This window comes from Magallana gigas, chromosome 2, assembly GCF_963853765.1.
Source record: "Magallana gigas chromosome 2, xbMagGiga1.1, whole genome shotgun sequence".
Taxonomy (NCBI): domain Eukaryota; kingdom Metazoa; phylum Mollusca; class Bivalvia; order Ostreida; family Ostreidae; genus Magallana; species Magallana gigas.
Window position 1 is genome coordinate 706502 of NC_088854.1, and position 21258 is coordinate 727759.

General features: G+C 35.5%; 3 protein-coding genes across 3 annotated transcripts in view; 2 read left to right on the plus strand and 1 right to left on the minus strand.

The window, feature by feature from the left end:
* Positions 1-2099: 2099 nt before the first annotated feature.
* Positions 2100-4700, plus strand: LOC105318396 (zinc finger protein 454). The gene has a single exon (XM_011415496.4). The coding sequence runs from the start codon at positions 2108-2110 to the stop codon at positions 4529-4531; it is 2424 nt and encodes an 807-aa protein (XP_011413798.3). The 5' UTR covers positions 2100-2107; the 3' UTR covers positions 4532-4700.
* A 1695-nt stretch (positions 4701-6395) lies between these two features.
* LOC105318500 (alkylated DNA repair protein alkB homolog 8) lies at positions 6396-12324 on the minus strand. The gene is made up of 10 exons (XM_034444441.2): positions 12085-12324; positions 11678-11921; positions 11337-11459; positions 10616-10816; positions 10215-10285; positions 8890-9134; positions 8499-8571; positions 7880-8035; positions 7438-7587; positions 6396-7125 (listed from the first exon to the last, which is right to left on the minus strand). The coding sequence occupies exons 1-10, from the start codon at positions 12208-12210 to the stop codon at positions 6427-6429; spliced, it is 2088 nt and encodes a 695-aa protein (XP_034300332.2). The 5' UTR covers positions 12211-12324; the 3' UTR covers positions 6396-6426.
* A 131-nt stretch (positions 12325-12455) lies between these two features.
* Positions 12456-21258, plus strand: part of LOC105330153 (THO complex subunit 2) — a 32904-nt gene continuing 24101 nt past the window's right edge. Inside the window, exons 1-14 of the mRNA XM_066074397.1 lie at positions 12456-12570; positions 13726-13873; positions 14263-14314; positions 14439-14509; positions 14602-14723; positions 15202-15335; positions 16478-16638; positions 16828-16914; positions 17108-17251; positions 17359-17531; positions 19421-19622; positions 20339-20499; positions 20590-20688; positions 20949-21033. Of these exons, the coding sequence (XP_065930469.1) occupies positions 12506-12570; positions 13726-13873; positions 14263-14314; positions 14439-14509; positions 14602-14723; positions 15202-15335; positions 16478-16638; positions 16828-16914; positions 17108-17251; positions 17359-17531; positions 19421-19622; positions 20339-20499; positions 20590-20688; positions 20949-21033 (1704 nt within the window). The 5' untranslated portion in view covers positions 12456-12505. The remainder of the gene's footprint in view (positions 12571-13725; positions 13874-14262; positions 14315-14438; positions 14510-14601; positions 14724-15201; positions 15336-16477; positions 16639-16827; positions 16915-17107; positions 17252-17358; positions 17532-19420; positions 19623-20338; positions 20500-20589; positions 20689-20948; positions 21034-21258) is intronic.

Below are 21258 nucleotides of genomic sequence, written 5' to 3' on the forward strand. Positions count from 1 at the left end.
AATGATAAAATATATCTCCAAAGTGTTATGATTGTTTCAAATCAGATTATGGCATTTTTCACATATCTTGTTAAATATCAGGGGAATTCAAAAGCTGCATGTTCTTAAAGAACATAATAACTACTTACTTACAGATAATAAAGCAATATTTTCTTGTGTCCATATAAATTTGATGGGAATGGGCAATGAATTATATTTCAAAATAAGTCTGTAGAATAAAACAAGCAACGTAACGTAATTCACAAACGAAGTTGTAAGAGTCAATATGGAAATAAAAATAAAAAGTAAATAAAGTTAACTTATTGAAGGGATTTTAATAGTTAATCACACAAACTTTGAACTTTTCTTCATATATTTCAGAAAATTTAAGCATATTTCTAGTCTCTTCCTGCTATACTGGATCGTTCAAAGAGCAAAGAATATCACTATTTCTCTGTACTAGGAATCCAAGTTTTGTCTGTCTGTTCGGGCATTTAAAGGACTTTTCCCCACCTATCATAAATGTGATATGATATCCCTGGTCTTATTCGATAATTATTTCAACATACAGTGTACTATAAACCTTCGTACATGGTGGCAACATGCACGCATCTACTTGATACTTGCGTTCACCTAATCACCAACAATATAATTATATGTTCCAGTGCTTGCTTTCTGTAAAACTGTTGGTAGGGGTGTTACCCTCACTGCCTTGCCAAGGAACAGAGCTCATACAACAAGTTACCCACTCTTTGCAAGCCACATGGTACCAAATTGACGTTTTTGAAACTTGCGTCCCAGAAACATGATCTGCACGGCTATTACAACTCACAACCCCCCCCCCCCTCCCCCACCCCGTGAAATAACAGCATAATAACCTCTTTTTTGCGATAGTTTTCTCTAACCTTTGGTCTTTTTTGTTCCCAGGATTTCTTTTAAAGCTTTGCATATTTCATTCTAGTCATTATATTAAATTAAAACAGTAGTTATGTTTGTTCGTGAATTACGTTACACTGTTGTAAATTACGTTACACTCTAATATAGACTTATACCTCATTTAAACACCAAACGAATCAATGTTTCATATTTATGATATCAAAGTTTAACCTTTATTCTTCATTCTCAATATAAAATTCCAATAACATCATTAAAAACCAAAAAGTTTTCTTCAGTCACAAATAAGCATAATCACACTTCCGATGATTACGTACACAACTGTAGTAGTCAAAATGGTTACCGCATGTAAACTTTCTTTCTACAAGTGCGTGTATGTTAAGCGGTGTCAATGAATAAAGATTCATGGTGATTTTGCCCCCCTTTAGGATTATTTTACAATATAAAGTATATCGGTCATAACGTAATTCACTGTAACGTTGTTCACAGTCTTGACTTTTAATCAGAATACGAAATAAAACTGTGGCAGTTAGAAGCATTTTGTATGTAGTAACAATGATAGGCATCGGTGTGTACATCAGTCTGGATAGTTGAAGTTTGTAGCATTCAGGAACTGTTTGCAAGATTGCGTAACGTAATTCACAATTTAATGTAAATATGGAAATTTTTCGAAATTTGTTATTCTTTTTTCAAAAATGGTATCTTTTGTTAGTGAGTCATAATTTTTTTCATATCTTTGTAACTTTGTGATCAGTTTTATCCATTTAACCTCACGGTAAACGCCTATTACAATTTCATTATTGATGCAAGAAAATCGTAACGTAATTCACAGCATTAAATGGGACACTCAAATTTTGGATTGTATTTTTTTCTTCGGCCAACAGGGAGAAAATTATAGACAAAAAATGTAAAGTCTATCCCCTGAGCATTATAATATTCATCACTTTGCTTCCTATATTGGTGCTTTTAGATTATTTTTTTGTACCTAAATACGACCACTCTCGTTTGTGACATCTGGTTTTGATCAAATTTGGCTTATAAATTCTTTATTTTAGTACAGTAAATGGGATTAATACATCGTAATATCTTAGTTCATAAGTCAGTCATACCTAGATATTAAATTTAATCCCCTTAAAAAATTAAAGATGGAGAATTTTGTTTTCAAAAATCGCTTGTGACAACGAAAACTGGTTTTGGGGCACTTTAACTGACTTTGGATGAAATAAAGAATAACATGAAGTTATTTACAAGCGTTACCGCAAAATTAACACAAGATTTGCAAGACATACTTTGTCAAAACACAGACGAGTGCCTGAGTGAGAGTGCTACAGTACAGGAACTGGTGTCTAGGACTGGCCTAATGCTCATACAGACTGGAAGCGTCTGGGAACTTGTTGGGAATATTCAATCTGTGTGTAGCGCTTATGTGGCTTTAGCAAGACTTCTGGATAACGAATTTAGCATCTGTATAGAGAACTTAAAGTTAGAAGAAGTGATTCCGTTGAAGACCGCTGGTGCCATAGATTTTCTGAATTCGGCTCTGAATTCAGCAGGTGAAAGTGAAAGTAGAAGTGATGAAGATGTCGGTGTAAACGAAGATACAGAACACGCAAGAAAACGTCGCAAGACGAGTAGAAAAGTACCAGAGCCTGTAGTGCTGTCAATCAATGCCGATGATATAGGGGGATACCAATACCACGACAGTGAAAGAGTGAAAAGCACAGACTCACTAACAGACTATCTAAGTGAGAAGGAAGTAAAAGACCAGAGCATTACAGTTGAAATGACTGAAAAGAATGAAAAAAGTGTGAATTCTACAAAATCCATTGAAGGAGGGAGGAAAAAATTAAGAACTTCTTTAAAAAGGGTTGGGAGGAAAAGAGTGGTGAAAAATGCATCTGGCAATTCTAGTGAAAAATCAGCAGTCACTGAAAAAAGACCAAAGAAAAGAGAAGCCATTAAAGAACAATTTTATGCTTCTAACAATAGCCATAACAAATTGTCAGCAAAGGTTACAAAAATCTGTAAAAGAGGAAAGAAAGAAGAACAAGAAGTTGATTCTGAAATTGTTAAAAAACAAACACAAACTGAGTCTGAACATGTAAATCAATCCGAGATAGAAGAAAAGATTCGTGATTTAAGACAAGGCCATATTAATGTGCAGGGAGATGGAATCAATGAGTTCAAGGAATACGATAGTCTAAATGAAATGGATGTGACAAAAAATGACAATCTGTTATACAAGAAAGTGGAAAAACAGTGGTTGAGGGACACTGATACTAAAGCCCAAAACATTCCGTGCCAAATTAAAGACTGTGCATTTGTAGGAAAATTAAAGCAAAATGCCATTGAGCACTATGCTAGAATGCACTCAGTGAGAAACCTGAAGTGTAAATGTTGTGACACATATTTTTCTTTGTTTAGAGATTTGAAAAGGCATTTAAAGCATCATAATATCAGTATCAGATGTGAAAAATGTGGAAAACTGTACAAGAGTGAAAGATCTTTTAAAGAACATCAAAAGATACACCAAGAAGACTTTGTGAAACCATTACATGAATGTGAAACATGTGGGAAAAAATTCAGCACTAAATATGTGCTGCAATACCATATCAAATCAGAGCACATGGGAATTAAAAAGTCTTTCATTTGTCCTACGTGTGGGAAAAGCTTCACTCAAAAGCAATCTTATACTACACATGCCAACGTACATATGGGATTGCGTCCTTTTGTGTGTGAGGTTTGTGGAGTTTCTTTCCCGTATGAAAAATCCCTACGAGAACACAAATACATGCATGATGAGCATAAAAATTTCAAGTGTGAAATATGTGGTAAGCAATTCAAGCAGCCCTCTGCCCTTTGCACACACCTGAAGATCCACAAGGAGACCAAGGATCACCTTTGTAAGGTGTGTGGGAAGGGCTTCACCCAGAGACAGGCCCTCCTGCGACATGAACGTGTCCACTCTGGGGACAAACCATTCACCTGTAATATTTGCTTCAAGAATTTCAATGATGCATCCATAATACGCCGCCACCTGATTATGGTGCACAAAGCGAACCCCAAAGACTGGAAGTCCTTTACTTTGAATGATACACCCAGGCAAACAAACCACTTTGTTCAAGTTTTGAGTGGGGAGCTGCAACCTCAACTAAAAAAGCGACAAAAAGCCCCAAACCATACGGCTACCACACAAGAAAGCACAACAAATAATGTCCAGGCAGTATCACAGCTTTCACTGGTAACAAGCACTGACTCTAGAGCACATGCAGCATTAGCACTTACCTCTATGGCTTCACATGGATCGGTTCTTGAAAACAGTGACTCAGTGAATTCATCTAAAGACACTCCACTGGAGACAAATATAGTGTCCTCGCACGGACCAATCAACCCCCTATCCCAGCCCAGTGTGTGTCCACCGAATGCTCCCAGTGTCCCAACAGAGAGCCAGGGAGGAACGAGTCTGTATAAAAATTACCCACCCTCTCTATCATCTTCTAGCTTCAGTGCACTACAGTCTGGGTCTGATGTGGTGGAACATAGAAAACAGTCAAATGCTACTCACCTCAATCCTGTGCAGTCAACTGCGACTGAAAGCTTGCTCTATCAGTACATGAATATGTCATCTACTTACAGCCATTACAATGCAAATCAGTAGTAACCTCTGCATCAGATTTTGTTGGTGTAAAGTCTACATGTTTGTTGTTCCTAGGTTTTGAAACTTATATTTTGAGATTAAAAATGTTAGTGAATTTTTATGTTTATATATTTCTATCTATGAATTTTTATACAATGATGCTTAGACAGCATGATAAATGAATAAATAATGTCCAAGAATACTTGTTGCATGTTATGAATTTTGTCAGGATTACAACAAGAGCACAAAGCACCATTGAACAACAAAGAAAGACACTACCGTGTCAGAGATCATCATCCTCATCATCATCATCTCATCTCAAGAGAGAACTGGGTTCTTATAAATTGATGTTAATATTAAATTTCAAATGTGATAGAACTGTGGGGAACATGTATTACTGCACGATAGACTATGATCGTAATGCATCTAGGTATAAAACAAGACTGGATATCTATTGAGAGTTGCTTTAGATTGAGGACCACTGCTGCAGTAATTCATCCATTTGCAAGTGACCTGATTATGTTTTTAACTTCATAGAAAAGCAATGGTTGGGACAGTTGGAAAACTCAAAATACAAATGTAATTGAAAACGCAGTACAGTTAAGGCGGCCAATAAAAATATCGGCAAATTTTTGTGATGAAAACACGTATACTTTAGTTCATCTGGCATGTTCTTTTCAAAATCAATAACAGTCACTCAAATGCAATATATTTCTCAAATATATATATAACAGTACAATATTTTATGTTCATAGTGGTCACGTGATATGGCAGTCGCATGGTACAAGCAGATGTATTTGTGGTTTTGAGGTCATTTAAAAAATTCAATATTGCAAGGGCATAATCATGTCAAAATTCACAACTGAATTATAAAATAACTTGATGTTATATCGTAGATTTCGAAAAACGGTGCAAACTTTTTAAGATAAGATTATTTTTTTAGTAGAAACCGTAATTTATATTGCATATGTCGAATAATTTTGAAGGTCACAGGGTTAATTTCATTAAAAAAATAATTAATTTGTAGGATTTTACAAAGATCGTAGAAGTTTTTAAGTTACATAGCATATTTCAAATTCACATGTAAAAGTTTGTCAGGATCAGGTAAGTGTATGCCCTTGCAATTAAGTGATTTATTTAGGTACTCAGCTTTAAGATATACGATATTTTATACAAAACCGAGGTTGCCTCTTTATACGATGCATACTTTTAACAATATGAAAATAAGACTATATAGGTAGCATTCTATAAATAATATTGTTAAACGAAATATTCATTTATAATTTTCCGTTAATTTATGACATTTATTTTTCTTTGCTATAAAACTGCATGATAGCCTTCAATGACTTAACTTAACGCGTCATTTTGAAGCATGTGACGTCATATTTTGTAGTACAGCGAAAACGACTTCTCGCTTATTTTTCAGTGTGTACGATATAACGGACATCAAAATTGTAAGTAATAGCATTTGTTGTTTTCAATTAAAAGATTAGTATAAGTTTATTTTGCTAAGAAATAGATTAATAAGTACTTTCGAGGTTTGTAATATACAGTGATGTCATAATGCACATTTCCCGTACTTTTTGTCTGAACGGAGTTTATTGACAGCCTTAACTGTGCTGCGAATGAAACTTCTTCTTGGACCATGATTTTTAGGTTGACCTTAATGTCACTTGTACATGTTCTAGCATGATCATAACACCTGATACATTCTGTATCTATTAAAAAACTTGCCAATATGATTTGCAGCTACTGAATTTTACCCAAGTGATGAAACTGTGAAATTTCATGCTTGGAGTCTAAGATAGTCATCATCGTTTAATTTAAATAGGTAATAGTGGATTCATTTTGTACCATATCTACAAATAAATAAGAAAAGACAACAAAGTTTTTATCATTTAATATGTCTGCTATCACTACATTTTCTGGAGTATAACTGCCCAATTTCCCTGGTCATAGTAACCGTTGACAACCTGACAGCCAGTAACATGACCACACAGCCTCTCAAGCTCACCGTGCTGAAACACGTGGTAGAACCGATGAAACACCTGCTCCCCTCCCCCAGCCTCACTCCTAGCTCCACCCTTCAGCTGCCACGGGACTAACAGGTCCTGCTGCTGGAAGTTGGTTCGGTTCTTGTGGACCACTAGTTCCTTAGGTTGTTTACCATATTGTTCTGAAGACTTATTAGGCAGATTCGAGGAATCCAGTTGTTTGTTGTCACCAAAGTGTGCCTGTGTTTTTATTTTACTATCACTGTTCTGTTGTATTCCATGACTATTTTCATCACATATTTCTGTGGTCTGTCTCTCTGTCCATTGACAAGAGTTATCACTTTTGACTACATCACATTCTTGGTGTTTTGAATTGCTAGAAACATCACCGCTATCATCACTAATGTGTTGTTGTTTTGAGTCTTCACCAGTCTGTTTACAGCCATTTCCGTGGCTGTTGGAGTCATCTCTGACACTTGGTAACCCATCAAACTCTTTCTCCTTGAGGTACTTTGATTTGACTTTGTTTATTTCCTGTTCCATCGCCCACACATAAACAAGAGCCTGACCCCCGGGTCGAAGGACGCGGACCAGCTCAGATATTGCATGGATTCGCCTCTCCTGAAAATAAAGCAACAAATAAATTTAACTGTTGAGTTATATCAAGATATCAATGAAAAGTATCAAAGTTAATTATCATTAGTAGAAGATAAGTACCAATTTGTACAAGAATTTCATCTGATGATAGTTTAGACATTTGACATTCTCTCTCTTTTACCTATACTATATCAGTGACATACTCAGTAAAGTGTAAGTCGAACCAAGTACCAATTTTGTCATAATACAAGAACCCCTGTGATGATAATATACGGACTCTCTTATATTCACTATATCATTGACATACCTCTGTGGACAGGTGATGAATTGACATACCTCTGTGGACAGGTGATGAATGACAGCGATACAGATGCAGACATCAAAAGATTCCGATCGTAAAGGAACAGAGAGAACGTCGGCTACAAATGCCTGGAATCCGCGCTCCCTACAGATCTCTGTCAGTTTGAAGCTTCTGTCGGACCCTATCTGTAAGGACAGGGATATAATTAACAAAGTCAGCTGAGAGATAGATATAAGACAATACATCAGTGGCAAGACCACATACCAGTATATCAAATGTGTTTACTAACTGCTACAGATATTTGTGTAAGCAATGATAATGTAGAGATAATGAAATGTGTATATTTACATAAAAACCTACCTGGTAGAAATGTGTAAGTGTTGATGATGAAAACAATTTATGTAATATGCATACAGTCTCGTACAAAGACTTATGTAAGTGTTGATTATTTGGAGAATAATTCAATGTGTATACTACCTGGTAGAGAGATTTGTTAATCCCAAGGTATTTCCCGTTCCCACACCCAATATCAGCCATCAATGACCCGGGGGGCTGTTTGAGTAGGAACTCGCTGATTCTGGGCCAGGGAGAGTGTCTGGTGCCACTGAAGTGGGAGGCTATCTCCTCATATACCTACAAGAAACAAAACAGTATATATACCTAGAGGTTAACAGAATATACATGTATATAAATGTTCAAGGAAATCATACAGCATTTATATCCCCTAACTCATCATACACCTATGGTACACATACACAGAATATACTTTTGTATGTACACCGGATTTGCTATAGTACATGTATTTACATCATAGTTCAATTTTTGTACCTTCTAAGTACATTCAGAATAACTGATACTTTATAACATAGTTTATAAGTAAGATAATTTGTTGCCAAGTAGGTGGAAGTATGGTATCTATGAAATTATGGAAGGTTGATCCCTATCATCTACTGTCTTTCCTATGAAGTCACAGCTATAACTTACAACATTAAAACCTCCCTGTTGGACCTGGTGAGTCCACAGTATGATATACATATATATACACCTATCATCTACTGCCTCTAATATAAAGTTACAGTTGAATATTATAACTTACCTGGTGAACATGATGAGTCTCCAGCTTCTCTGCCTCTGATGAGGACACAGGAATTGTGGGTCTGTTTTCAGACCTGTAAGAAGTCAAAGGTTAAAAAACTAGAACAAATTTGACCAAACAAAATATCTGATTGACATGTAGATCAATAGCATTAAGGAAAATTGACCCCCCCCCCCATCTTTCTTTTCAATTATTGATACATGTACCGGCACTAAATTTTGTGATTAAGATTGATTACAATCTATAATATAAAGTTTATTAGATTGTACTTGTGTAGATATTCACACAGGAATTAGTTCAGGGTGCCTGGTAACTACCGGTATGAGATATTGCATTTGCTAACTCTTTCTAAAGTTCAGTGATGTTACCCTCATAGAAGTAAGTCACTGACCCTTGCTGTGCCTCCCTCCTCTTTCTCTCGGCGGGGAGGATGATCTTTCTGAAGGTGAAGGATGTCCTCACGCCCCGAGGAACCACATTAAGGTTACCCTCCGCAGATGGGACAATGTCAGACTTCCTCGGGGTGATGCCATGTGACCAGACATAGCGGGATTCCCCGGTCATGATGAGCAGGCTTCTGGGAGGAAGTAGAACTGACAACTGTCTGCCGTCAGGGTGATGGAAGTCCATCAAAACCTGTCACAATCCAATTATGGAATTTAAGGAAGGAGTCTTTTCATTATCAAACATACTTCTTATAATAAGAAATGCATGAAATTTTGACACAGTAAAACGGATCATATTACTTAATGATTCTATCAGTTTAATTAAATTTGACCTTTTTGTTTTCGGATAAGGTCAGGTCAAGGTCACTACCTTTTTCCTCAACGTAAAGAATGATAAAAATAAGTGTAGCTCTTTATAGTTCTGTAGACATTTGTTTAAGATTTGAAGATTCAAATCTTCAATGAAATCATAGTCCATAAGAGTGTCTATCAGCTTATACTACTAAATTGGAATAAATATTTATACTAAAATTGATATTGCTTAGCCCGCATTTCCTCTAATTTTCTTAAATTTTGAAGAAATTTTGATTATTTTTTTATGCTTCCAATAATAAATTATTTCTAATTTTTATGTATTATGAAGACTTTATATAAAGATATAAATTGACAGAAAAGCTAATTTATTGACCATTTCATAAGAGAGAAAAACTGATTTTAGTGATTTTTTCACAAAAATCAATGTATAGAATGGGCGCTTTGAAAAGCTTATAAAAATGTTATTTGATAGGCAAATCATATTTTAAAAACATATTCTGAAACCCAAGTATCATATTATTAATTCACATTAGTAAAAAAAAAATCCAACATTATTGTTATTGTTTTTAAAATGCTAAAACAGACTCATTATATATATATAATCTGCAGCAATTCTGAATTGCGCAACATGTGATATTTTCCTACGCCAATGTTACGCCAAAAATATAGTCCTTGTTCCATTCTAAACATTGATTACATTTTTCTATGCCAAGTTGTATGATAGTAAAAAAGAAAGAAAAATATACTATTTTAATTTCCTTTCATCTTGATTTAATGAACAATTAATCAAATTTACGTTTGACAAGTCGAAAACCAGAAAAGACTCCTTCCTTAAGTGGATTATTCATATTGTTCATTAACCGAGTGAGTGCTGAGCAGATGGATACTACTGGTAATTAAAACACTTCCTAAGTTAATAAGTGTAGCTTGATTTTTCACAGTAAATATGTGATACCTGAGATCCTAAGCTTAGAGACATGATACCATCTTCAAAAGCAGGACCAGTGTCAATATGAGAGGGAATACCTACAACAAAATATCTTACAATCAAATTCAGTCAATAAAAGTTCAGCTGCAGATCCTTTAGCTATTTGCATTTTATGTATAATGTTTAAACTTAACCAACTTAAAATTTATCATCATGTACTTGGATGGTAGAAATTTTAAATAAATTTAAAACTACTAGCAGTATAGTGAGAAATTGTCTGTTTTATTTGACTAAGTGATGAGAAAATATTGAGGAAATATTTTCCACTTCTCAGGATTTTTCATACTTCCATGTATTGACTCCATCTTGATCACTTTCTAATGAAAGACCAGAGACTATATATTTACACACATATAAACACTTCCTACCTTGACCTGGCTGGTATTGGTTGACTGTCAGCTGATCAGGGTAGTGGGTTACATGACCTGTAGCCAGTGCCCTCTGGAGGAAGTTAGAGCAGACCGGAGGAATTCCCTGGGGAAGAGGGTCATCTGCATCTACATCATTGATTCCATACTTAAACTCAAAACCAAAATGCTTGACCTGTCTGTGTTTTAACTCCCTTCTTTCTGCAAACAAACATGTATAGAAGTGAATAATAATATAAATTCCTGACAAAATGTGAGGAGGTACTCTCTGCATAAGATAATGAAGAGCATCCTTTGACAATTTTTATATCCCCCCTCCAAAGAGAGGGGGTATACTGTTTTACCCTTGTGTGTCTGTAACATATTTCTGTAGCATTTTTCTCAGCAACTATTCATTGCAGATGGTGAGAATTTAAACACACTCTTGAAGATGTCTTGATTAATTCTGCTTTTTTCAGACAGTGTAAAACTATATGAAATTACAACAAAATAATTTTTGGCACTCACAAATTTTTATTTTAGCAATTTGATTCAAAAACAGCAAAATCACAAAATGATATGCTCCCATTAAATTTATAGCTCCCATTAAATTTATAAGGAATCAACAGTATGACAAAGATATCTATATAAACCAAGTATGCTTTCAGAACAGTTTTTAATATTCTGGTGTGTAGCATTATATTGGGTGATATTCTGGTGTCTAGCATATAGTGATACTCACCCCCTGGAGAGGATCCCCAGTCCACAGCAGACAGGAACCCCCTCTCCTCCTCCTCTGTCACAAAGTCTGTCAGGACGACCAGCCCCGGGGGAAGGTCGGGTGATGGAGAGAGTCCCACTGGAACTACAGAAACAATTCCATGAGAGAGGGTTCAGAATTCTGTATTTCTTTCATTGACCAAAAAATAAGGTAGATTCAATACATTTGTATCTCAATTCTCAAGTGAGAAAAGAACAAGAAATGGTTATTTGCCTTTACAATTTACATAAGCAAATACAATATTTCTCATAAATTAAAAATCAGTCACACATCATTTTTAAATGTAAAGGAGATATTGATACCTTTAGAGACAAAGAAGATGTAGAGTGTGGCACTTTGCTTCCTGCTGGAGGTCTCTGGGAGACTCGTACCATTGAGTTGATTCATGGCTCTCTCTGCTGAATCTAAGTCTTGGTAACAGACAAAAGCATAAGGTTTCATAGGAAGCATGATTATTTCGTCCACTTTCCCAAAAGGATTAAACACCTCATGGACCTCATCATAGGACACTCCAACATCCAGCCCTGCATTGTTCACACATAAAATCTGAAATAAAGAAAGCTAAGTAAGATTGCACATCTATTTTTTACTTAAATGTGTGTCCGTAAGGTGTTTAAAATTTATAGGTAAGTTCAGTTTTTTTTGTGTGTTTTTTTGTTTTTTGTTAATGTTTTTTTTTTTGTACAAAACCTCCAATTGTGATTCATACCTTGGTTGTCTTTTCTGACGTTTCGATTCCCTCGTGTTTTAATAACGTTCTCTGTGATTTGGCGATCTTTTTCTGAAGTTTACGATCTGACTTGGATAATTTGGATACTGTTGATTGAGCTGACATGGTTTCTCGTTAAGCCAACAGTTAGATTTCACAGGTTACGTCTTACGTTTCATCATTCATCATTTCATGCTAGGAAAACAACCATGGGCGCAGCCATTTTTTATAATCTCAATGCAAAACTAAAGTTTGCATCTCCTTGATCTAAGCGAGAAAAGTTTATATATTTAAAATTCACTGCTACAATTTAGGCCCTATCTTTTTATTCTCTAGTTTATTGACAAAATATGAGAATATGTGCAAAAATAAATTTCCTAATGATTTAGAGAGTTTATGACGTCAATTCGGCGAAGGAGAAATGGCGGCGATGAGCAGAGGAACCGACGGCGTGAAGCTATGGGAAAAAGCAGGGAAAGCAGAATTGTAATTAATTTCTGCAATTTAACATTTAGCGAATGAGTTTACTATTCGTAGCCGTGATAGGTTTCACTTGATTTCATTGGAAATTATCACAGTTCCGGTTTATAAAAAGTAATGTTTTGTTTCATGTGCTGGTGCTCAACAGTGCCGATCGTCTTGGTTTGGTGACACTTTCCAACTGGATTTGATTGATTTTAAACTGAATGGCATTCGACTCAAAGATAAATTTTTCGTTCGTGAAAATAGATGCGGGGTTAATTGATCCAGCTTTGACCACATGATGCATTTTACCAGGTTGAGCTGAGCACTGGCCAATATTTTGTAGATTATACCAAAAAAAGAAAAGTAAAGCTCATCTTCTTTATCACATGGGCAAGTGCTCTGGCATGAACCCTGCATGCTAAAATTAACCCCTTCACGGTAACTGCGGTACTGCTCTTTTGCAATTCAATTCAATTCAGTTTATTTCGCTCACACCATGGAATGGTACATGAGGTCAATCATTATAAACATATTATATTGGCGCGTAATTTGTTTTTATTTATGTATACTACACTTGTCAGAGTACTTGCCTTGGTCAGGTTAAGATGATGGAATTTTTCTGCACAAGGGATTAAAGGTTAAAATGAGTGAAAATTAACTTTCTTTTGGTTAGAAATATAGGGGTAGGCCTACTTATGCAGCATTTGATATCTTGGATAAAGTTTGTCAACGTCGCATGATTATTGTTAGACTGTTTCACATGCAGGCATGGTGTAAAAAATTCACTAGGTTTTGTAGGGGTAGGATATTAATCATCAGAGGACTCAATGTTTCATTCGCCTCTCTTATGATACAGATAACCCAATATTATAGAGAATTGTGTTAACGAGGTAACAGTGCCTTATATTTTATTATTTAATGTCCCTGCTAAAATATTTCACTTGTGTCATTTGAATTTGCTTTAGTTAGATAGGAAATTAATCTTTCATCTTTTAGTAGAAGTATTAGAAGAGTTGACTAAAAGTAAGTTAAACTCATTGAGTATGTTTGGAGCTTATTTATAAACCCCTTGAAGAGGTTTAAGAATATACAGGCAATATTTTAGACATAAACATTATTAATGAATGAATCCTGTAGTACACTTGCTTATTAAATGAAAACATTTTTTTTTTTCAGTATCAAACAATGGAGTGTGATAAAGGAGAAGAATTTCCTGGGCAGGGAATCCAAAGTGATGAAGAATGCCCTGTTTGAGTTGTCATGGAGAGTTGTAAATGGCCAGATGAAGGTCGAGTCTGCAATCAACGTTCTGGAGGATCTATGCGTGAGTGAAGTTATTTTGCAATATTTAGGGTTGGAGAGAATATTCAATAAGGGTACTGTGAAATCTTTATTTATCTTATACTAGTACTGAGATCTTGCATTCTGCCATAGTGAGCAACCTTTTGTAATAATATTATGTAGTCGACAATTGTCAGTAAAGTGATGATTTTAAAATCATAAATAAAAAAAGGGGAATGCTAATTGCCATTTTACAGGGATAATATATTGCATTTAGTTAGTAGTTTAAAGTATTGTGTATCCATTGTATCATAATTGTATGCGATCATATTTATTGGATTGTACATGTAACATAGCAATGAGACAACAACTGATTCACTTACATAAGGCCAAAACTATGGGTTATTTTCTAAATGTCATGCTCTCTTTTAGGAAAATGTGAAAGAACTACCAGTGGCCATTGCAGACGTGTTTTCCATTCTAGGTATGGAGCCAGATAATAAACTTACAAGTAGTTGAAAATCATTCTACATTTTCTTAAGGACAAAATTGTCTGCAATGTTACTGAATATTGCTAATCACCTAGAAATTGTGTTTATTTTATCCAGATATTGAGCTGTCTGTTTTAGAGGATACAAATCAAAGGGACAAATTCATCTCCCTTGTTTCTGGATGTGAGGTAAGTTGGTAATGAAATCAAGATTAGGGAGTAAATTCTTGCTTCTTATGATGGTTAAACTGTCTCAAGAGTTGATCTTTGATCTATTTCAGAAATTTGTGGCATCATCACTACTGAAAGAGAGACTGGATTTGGAAACTCTAGAAAGCCTTGGTTTGCTGGCATCAAAGAGTCAGTTCAACCAGAAATATGTCAAAACAAAGACAAAGCTCTAGTGAGTAGCTACAAGATCTAATATTTATGGAAAGATAAAGTAATCGCAACCATTCTGACATTTTAGCTCAGTAAGCACATCATAACATATATATTAACTATGGTTTGATGAGAGTAGTTAATAGAGAAGAAAATTGACCCTGTTGACACAGCCATGCAATCTCTTGAATGAATTGATGTCAATGGTATTCCGTTTGCAAGGTTATTTTCGCCCTGTGTTATTTTCGCTATTCTCCCCTTGCAGGTGGTTTTGTCCCGTTTTGAATTCATTCAGACTGATTTGTGTTTAAAGAGAGATAATTTAAGACATTGGAATACGCCCAGTCTTAAATCCGCTTGCGAACAACAAGGGTGAAAGGGCGAAAATAAAACGGGAATGAATAATTCCCTGTATACAGTATTCACAGATTTTAACAAAGATAATTATCATAATTTTTTATGAGTGATGCAATCCTTAAGTAGATTTATTTGTTTTCCAGTTACAAGCAGAAGAAATTTAATTTGTTGAGAGAAGAGAGTGAAGGATATGCTAAATTAATAGCAGAGCTGAATCAGGAAATTACAGAGAAAATTACAGTGGATCAGAGTGTGGAAAATCTCAAGTCTCTGATTGGTATATGATATAAATATTCCATGTTTGTTACATACACACAGGACTAAAAATGTACACAAGTACATGTATCATATCATCTTATTTACCGTATATCCAGTAATTTTCACGATGATCTAATTATCACGACCTCTTTGAAATCGCAAAATATTAAATACGCAGAAATTATATCCTGTATCATTTTCTATAAGACAATTAAAATTGCAAAAAATGACTGACGCAAATTAAGAATGCTACACATTTTCACAAATTTTGTGACATGGAAAAATACCGAATATATGGTATTCTATCCGTTTGAATGTTCAATGAAATAATTATTTCATTTTACTTGTTGGTCTATTCTTTAAGTTCTTTCCAGCATTCTGTAGTAGCCGGGTAAAGGTTAGGGTTATCTCAGTGAAATATATACATTTGTTATATTCAGTAGTATATTCTCACTATATAACTCTATATAGACGAATAGTCAATAATTGTAATATCAGCTCGTCCGAAAAATATTGACCGGTCAATATTTTTTAGATATTGACCGGCTAGGAATAATATCTAGAGAACATTCCCTCTATTTCAAATAATCGCCTCTGATTTGTTGATTCGTAAACGGTGACGTAAATAATTCTTCGCGACTCCAAAACAATGTGACGTCATAATAGACAGTCAGTCAAGGCAAGTAAACAACGAACGCGCAATGCAACGGTTTGCTATCATAACGGATATAAGGATTTGCGAATTACTGTGAAGTAAAATCAGGTAGAACACCTGTCTGATAATTCTTACGGTCGGCGGAATATCACAAGTGACCGTTTGATGCTGACGATATTTTGGAAATGAACTTTGCACAAAATTGAATTCGTGAATTCTTTGTTGAGCTGAGAAAATTACGGCGATCTGTTTTCAATTAATTTCTTAAATTTTGGTTTGTTTCTTCATATAACAAAACAAATGTTGACTGTGTTTTCGGGCAACATTGATTATATTAGCCCCCTTGGGACGAAAGTATTGCCCTCCGCTTCGCGTCGGGCAATATTTCGTCCCTCGGGGGCTAATATAATCAATGTTGCCCTCAACCCCAGTCAATATTTGTATAATATAATCCATATATATATATTGACAGAGTTCTGTACTGATGGACTATTTGACTGTTACAGGTTGCTTTGACTTGGATCCTAACCGAGTGTTGGACGTTTTGCTGGAATCGTTCGAGTGCCGGCCTCACCTAGAGAACTTTTACGTCCCGCTGTTCAAGGAGTACGTGACGGAACGCAAGACTCTCTGTCACATCCTGGGATTCAAGTTCCGCTTTTTTCAGGTTGGTATTTCATGGGAACTCTAGGTGGGGACAAAAGTTGTACAACCACTGACCATGTATTAATGACTAAAAAGGAGGTTTATTAAACTTTGGTTGTATTTGTTAGGGAAAACTAAAACAAAATGAAGAAAGGGAAACTTCTATTGTTGGGAACTATTGTTATTGTCTGTATGTGTTTGTGTTGCTTAGGATGAAGAAACTCCCACCAGTTTATACAAGGTAGCTGCTTTGTTGCTGCAACACAATTTGATTGATCTGGAAACTCTCTATCCACATGTAAGTATATTCCTTTAGGCTATTAATGTATCTGGATAAAACTGTATTTTTTTAATGCAAACATTTACATATGCAGCCTTTGTGCTTTCACTAAATGAAAACCGATGTCTAACAACATGCATCCTTATTGGGCTCATTATCCAATTATCTTGCTCAGATTGTAACTTGATGACCTTGCCCTCTGACATTTCAGCTTCTCCCTGCGGACGCCAAAATCAAGGAGTATCACCAGAAGGAGGCTGACGAGGCCAAGGCGTACGTCCGTAAACTCAGCGTTGTCAATCTGGCCGAGAAATCAGAGGAAGTCAAAGAGCCAGAGGTGGTCAAGATCGACTTGGTAAGTTAACTAAGACATACTTACACAATATGTGTATTTATATATATTGTATATAAGGTATATATCAAGAAGACCACATTTTTTAAAAGATTTTTGTTGTTGTTCAGTATGTGACCAATCAGAAGCTTGGATTGTGTGAAGCCTTGCTCAGCCTTGGGGTATGGGACAGAGCAAAGGAGATCCTGGACAAGCTCCCCGAGTTCTTTGGCACCGTTCACAAGCCTATCGCCACTGGACTGTGTGCCATGGTTCATTGTATGATGGACACACTCTATAAAAAGTAAGACTTTCTTCTGGACCTATCCTATCATTTGGTTAAAAAGTCAATGTTCATCAAAATTACTAGTGGAAGAAATACCAAAGGTTGTGGGTTCATGTCCTTGTTAAGGATCGATTTTTACCAAATGTAGCAAATTCTTTGATACACCACTGAATATCTTCAATTTCTGATGACAATCATTAAAATAGATGACACTCTACAGACTTTTGCTTGTTATTATGTCTCCCCTTTCAAAGGGGAGACATATTGTTTTTGTCGACTTTCTTATTCTTATTCTTCTTCTTCTTCTTCTTCTTCTTCATCCAAATTTGTCCAGGCCGTAACTTAAATACCCTTTGACATTAAGAGTTCAAACTTGGAACATAGGTAGATAGTATTGAGAAGGAGTGCACGCCACCAAACGTTTTGACCTTGACCTATTTTGTTCTTCAAGGTCAAGCTTTTCATAAAAAATATTGTTCGGACCATAACACAAGACTCCTTTAACATACAGACTTTTAACTTGTATAATAGATATATGGTATATAACCTAGTTGAACCTTACCAACATTTTTGACTCGACCTAGAATTTGTATTTCAAGGTCATATTAGAAAAAACTTCATTGTTCAACTTCTGAATATACTTTGACAGAAGGACTTCAAACTTTAAACAAAGAACACTAATAATACACTTAGGTGTACTATTGAATAATATTTGACCTTGACCTTGTTTTACTCAAGGTCAAATTAAGAAAAAAATAATAAAATTTTGTCTGGGTCATAACATTAATACCCTTTGACATTAAGACTTCAAACTTGGAACATAGGTAGATGGTATTGGGAAGGAGTGCACACCACCAAATTTTTTGACCTTGACTTATTTTGCTCTTCAAGGTCAAGCTTTTAATTAAAAATATTGTCCGGACCATAACACAAGACTCCTTTAACATACAGACTTTTAACTTGTATCATAGATAGATGGTATATAACCTAGTTGAACCTTACCAAAAATTTTGACCTTGACCTAGAATTTTTATTTCAAGGTCATATTAGAAAAATCTTCATTGTTCAACTCCTGAATATACTTTGACAGAAGGACTTCAAACTTTAAACAAAGAACAATAATAATACACTTAGGTGTACTATCGAAAAATATATTTGACCTTGACCTTGTTTTACTCAAGGTCAAATTAAGAAAAAAATAATAAAATTTTGTCTGGATCATAACTTTAATACCCTTTGACATTAAGACTTCAAACTTGGAACATAGGTAGATAGTAATGAGAAGGAGTGCACCTCACCAAAAGTTTTGATCTTGACCTATTTTGCTTTTAAAAGTCTGGCTTTTCACAAAAAATATTGTCCGGACCATAACACAAGACTCCTTTAACATACAGACTTTTACCTTGTATCATGGATAGTTGGTATATAATCTAGTTGAACCTTACCAAAAATTTTGACCTTGACCTAAAATTTTTATTTCAAGGTCAAATTAGAAAAAAACTTCATTGTTCAACTCCTGAATATACTTTGACAGAAGGACTTCAAACTTTAAACAAAGAACAATAATAATACACTTAGGTGTACTATTGATTTATATATGACCTTGACCATGTTTTACTCAAGGTCAAATTAAGAAAAAGATAATAAAATTTTGTCTGGGTCTGGGTAACATATAGTTGACATAATTCTTTTTCAATTGTTAAATTTGCCCCATATAACAATCCTTGGGGAGAAGGGGAGACATGTGTTTTTTTTGTAAAAAAACAATACCCACTAGTTTATCATTGAATCCCGCCCTTCACAATGATTAGTGTTTACAATTGTTACAGTTTTCTGAGATATTTCATTCATAAAATCCATTTAAAGATCGTGAGATTTTGCTTGTAAAAATGTTGCCTTTATTACAGTAACGCAGGCTTGCCAAAAAAGATCCTAAAAGGGAAGTTGTCTGGAGACAAGAACTTGTTGAGGAATGTCCGGGAGGTGGACTCCTACCGCTCGCTTCACTCGGAAGTGTTCCCAGTGATGCGTTACATCGGACCCTACACCTCCTGTGATCCTGTCCTACTGGTCAAAATCATCCGACTCGGAAAGTGCTTCATGACCAAGGTAGGTCGCAGTGTTCTCCTATCTCTTACTGATCATTGTACGAAAAATTTGTGTAGGCTGAAGAAATACAGTGAAACTTCGTTATCTCGAACTAGATGGGACTGTTTAAAAACTTCGAAATATCCGAGTATTCGAGATATCGAGAGTAGAATACTTAAAAAATAAGTAGTTGGGACTTACAAATCACTTTGACATATCCATTGTATTCGAGATATCAGTGTTCGAGATATCAGTGTTCGATATATCCAAGTTCAACTGTATGTGTAATTACACTTCATCATTATAATGACACTAATATAGGTAAAGATTGTCCCCAGATAATGGACAGTCCATAAATCCCTATGAAGTCTTGCATGAATTTGGATACATTTCCAGAAAATTAAGTAACTGAGTGTTTTATCTGTACATTAAAACACTTTGAAGTGAGCAACTCTCTTTATGTAGTGACCATGTCACCTTACAACAAAATGTAACTACATTGATTAAAAATGTCATATGTCATGATTTTCTTTTGTCTGTCATTTGATTTCATTTTGACTGTGTGCCGACATAGTGATGTCAATAAACCATTGAATTGAATTGAAAAATGCTTTTTAACTGGAGGTTTCTTAAGTCTATCAACATGTAAAGCATTCAAATAAGTAACAAGGAATTGGTAGTGGATTTCTGAGCATGCATGACGAGTTGTTCAGTGATGATTTCTGTGTGTATTCCAGAGACAGAGTGGGGGTATAACTCCCGAGGATGACGTGGCATACTATGGCTTCCTGAACATGCTGGATGAGGTCCTGTTACCCAGCATGTCCCTGCTCCCCGGTAACTGTTGCCTCTCGGAGGAGCTGTGGAGCTTCCTCAAACTCTTCCCTTACGAACTAAGGTCAGCCATCACACAAGTCTGTGGACATGTTTATAGTGTTGTTGTTGGACTGTGAGTGATCCTTTGTTTGACTGCCTCCATGTTTTGTAGGTATCGACTGTATGGGAACTGGAAGAATGACTACAGCCAGCATCCTAAACTAGTGAGGATCCGTGCCGACTGTCTGGAGCGAGCTAGGTACCTTATGAAGTAAGACAATATCATTCTTTTATATTTCTAACCCTACCCACCCTAAGCTTGCCCCATTCTACCCTAACACACAAGTCATACAGATACATCTCATTTCTCCCACTCTCTGTACTGTACAGGTGCATCATACTCACATACCACTCTATACCATCCTATTTATAAGTACCATGTCAAAGGAATATAAAAAGTTAAATGCACATGTACCCTCTGAGATGAATGATTTATAGATAAGTTCATTTGGAGAATTTGTTCTGTTTTAGACGCATCTCCAAGGAGAATGTGAAGCAATCAGGGCGACAGTTGGGAAAACTCAGCCACAGTAATCCGGGCGTGCTGTTTGAATATGTAAGTGTTAAAACTCAGCCACAGTAATCCAGGCGTGCTGTTTGAATATGTAAGTGTTAAAACTCAGCCACAGTAATCCGGGCGTTCTGTTTGAATATGTAAGTGTTAAAACTCAGCCACAGTAATCCGGGCGTTCTGTTTGAATATGTAAGTGTTAAAACTCAGCCACAGTAATCCGGGCGTTCTGTTTGAATATGTAAGTGTTAAAACTCAGCCACAGTAATC

Coding starts and splice junctions, on each gene's coding strand:
- LOC105318396 (XM_011415496.4), top strand. CDS start 2,108: ATGAAGTTATTTACAAGCGTTACCGCAAAATTAACACAAGATTTGCAA.
- LOC105318500 (XM_034444441.2), bottom strand. CDS start 12,210: ATGTCAGCTCAATCAACAGTATCCAAATTATCCAAGTCAGATCGTAAA. Junction 8,572..8,889: donor AGGAGGGAGGCACAGCAAGG/GTCAGTGACTTA, acceptor GACTTCTTACAG/GTCTGAAAACAGACCCACAA. Junction 7,126..7,437: donor TTCATCACCTGTCCACAGAG/GTATGTCAATTC, acceptor CTTTATTTTCAG/GAGAGGCGAATCCATGCAAT.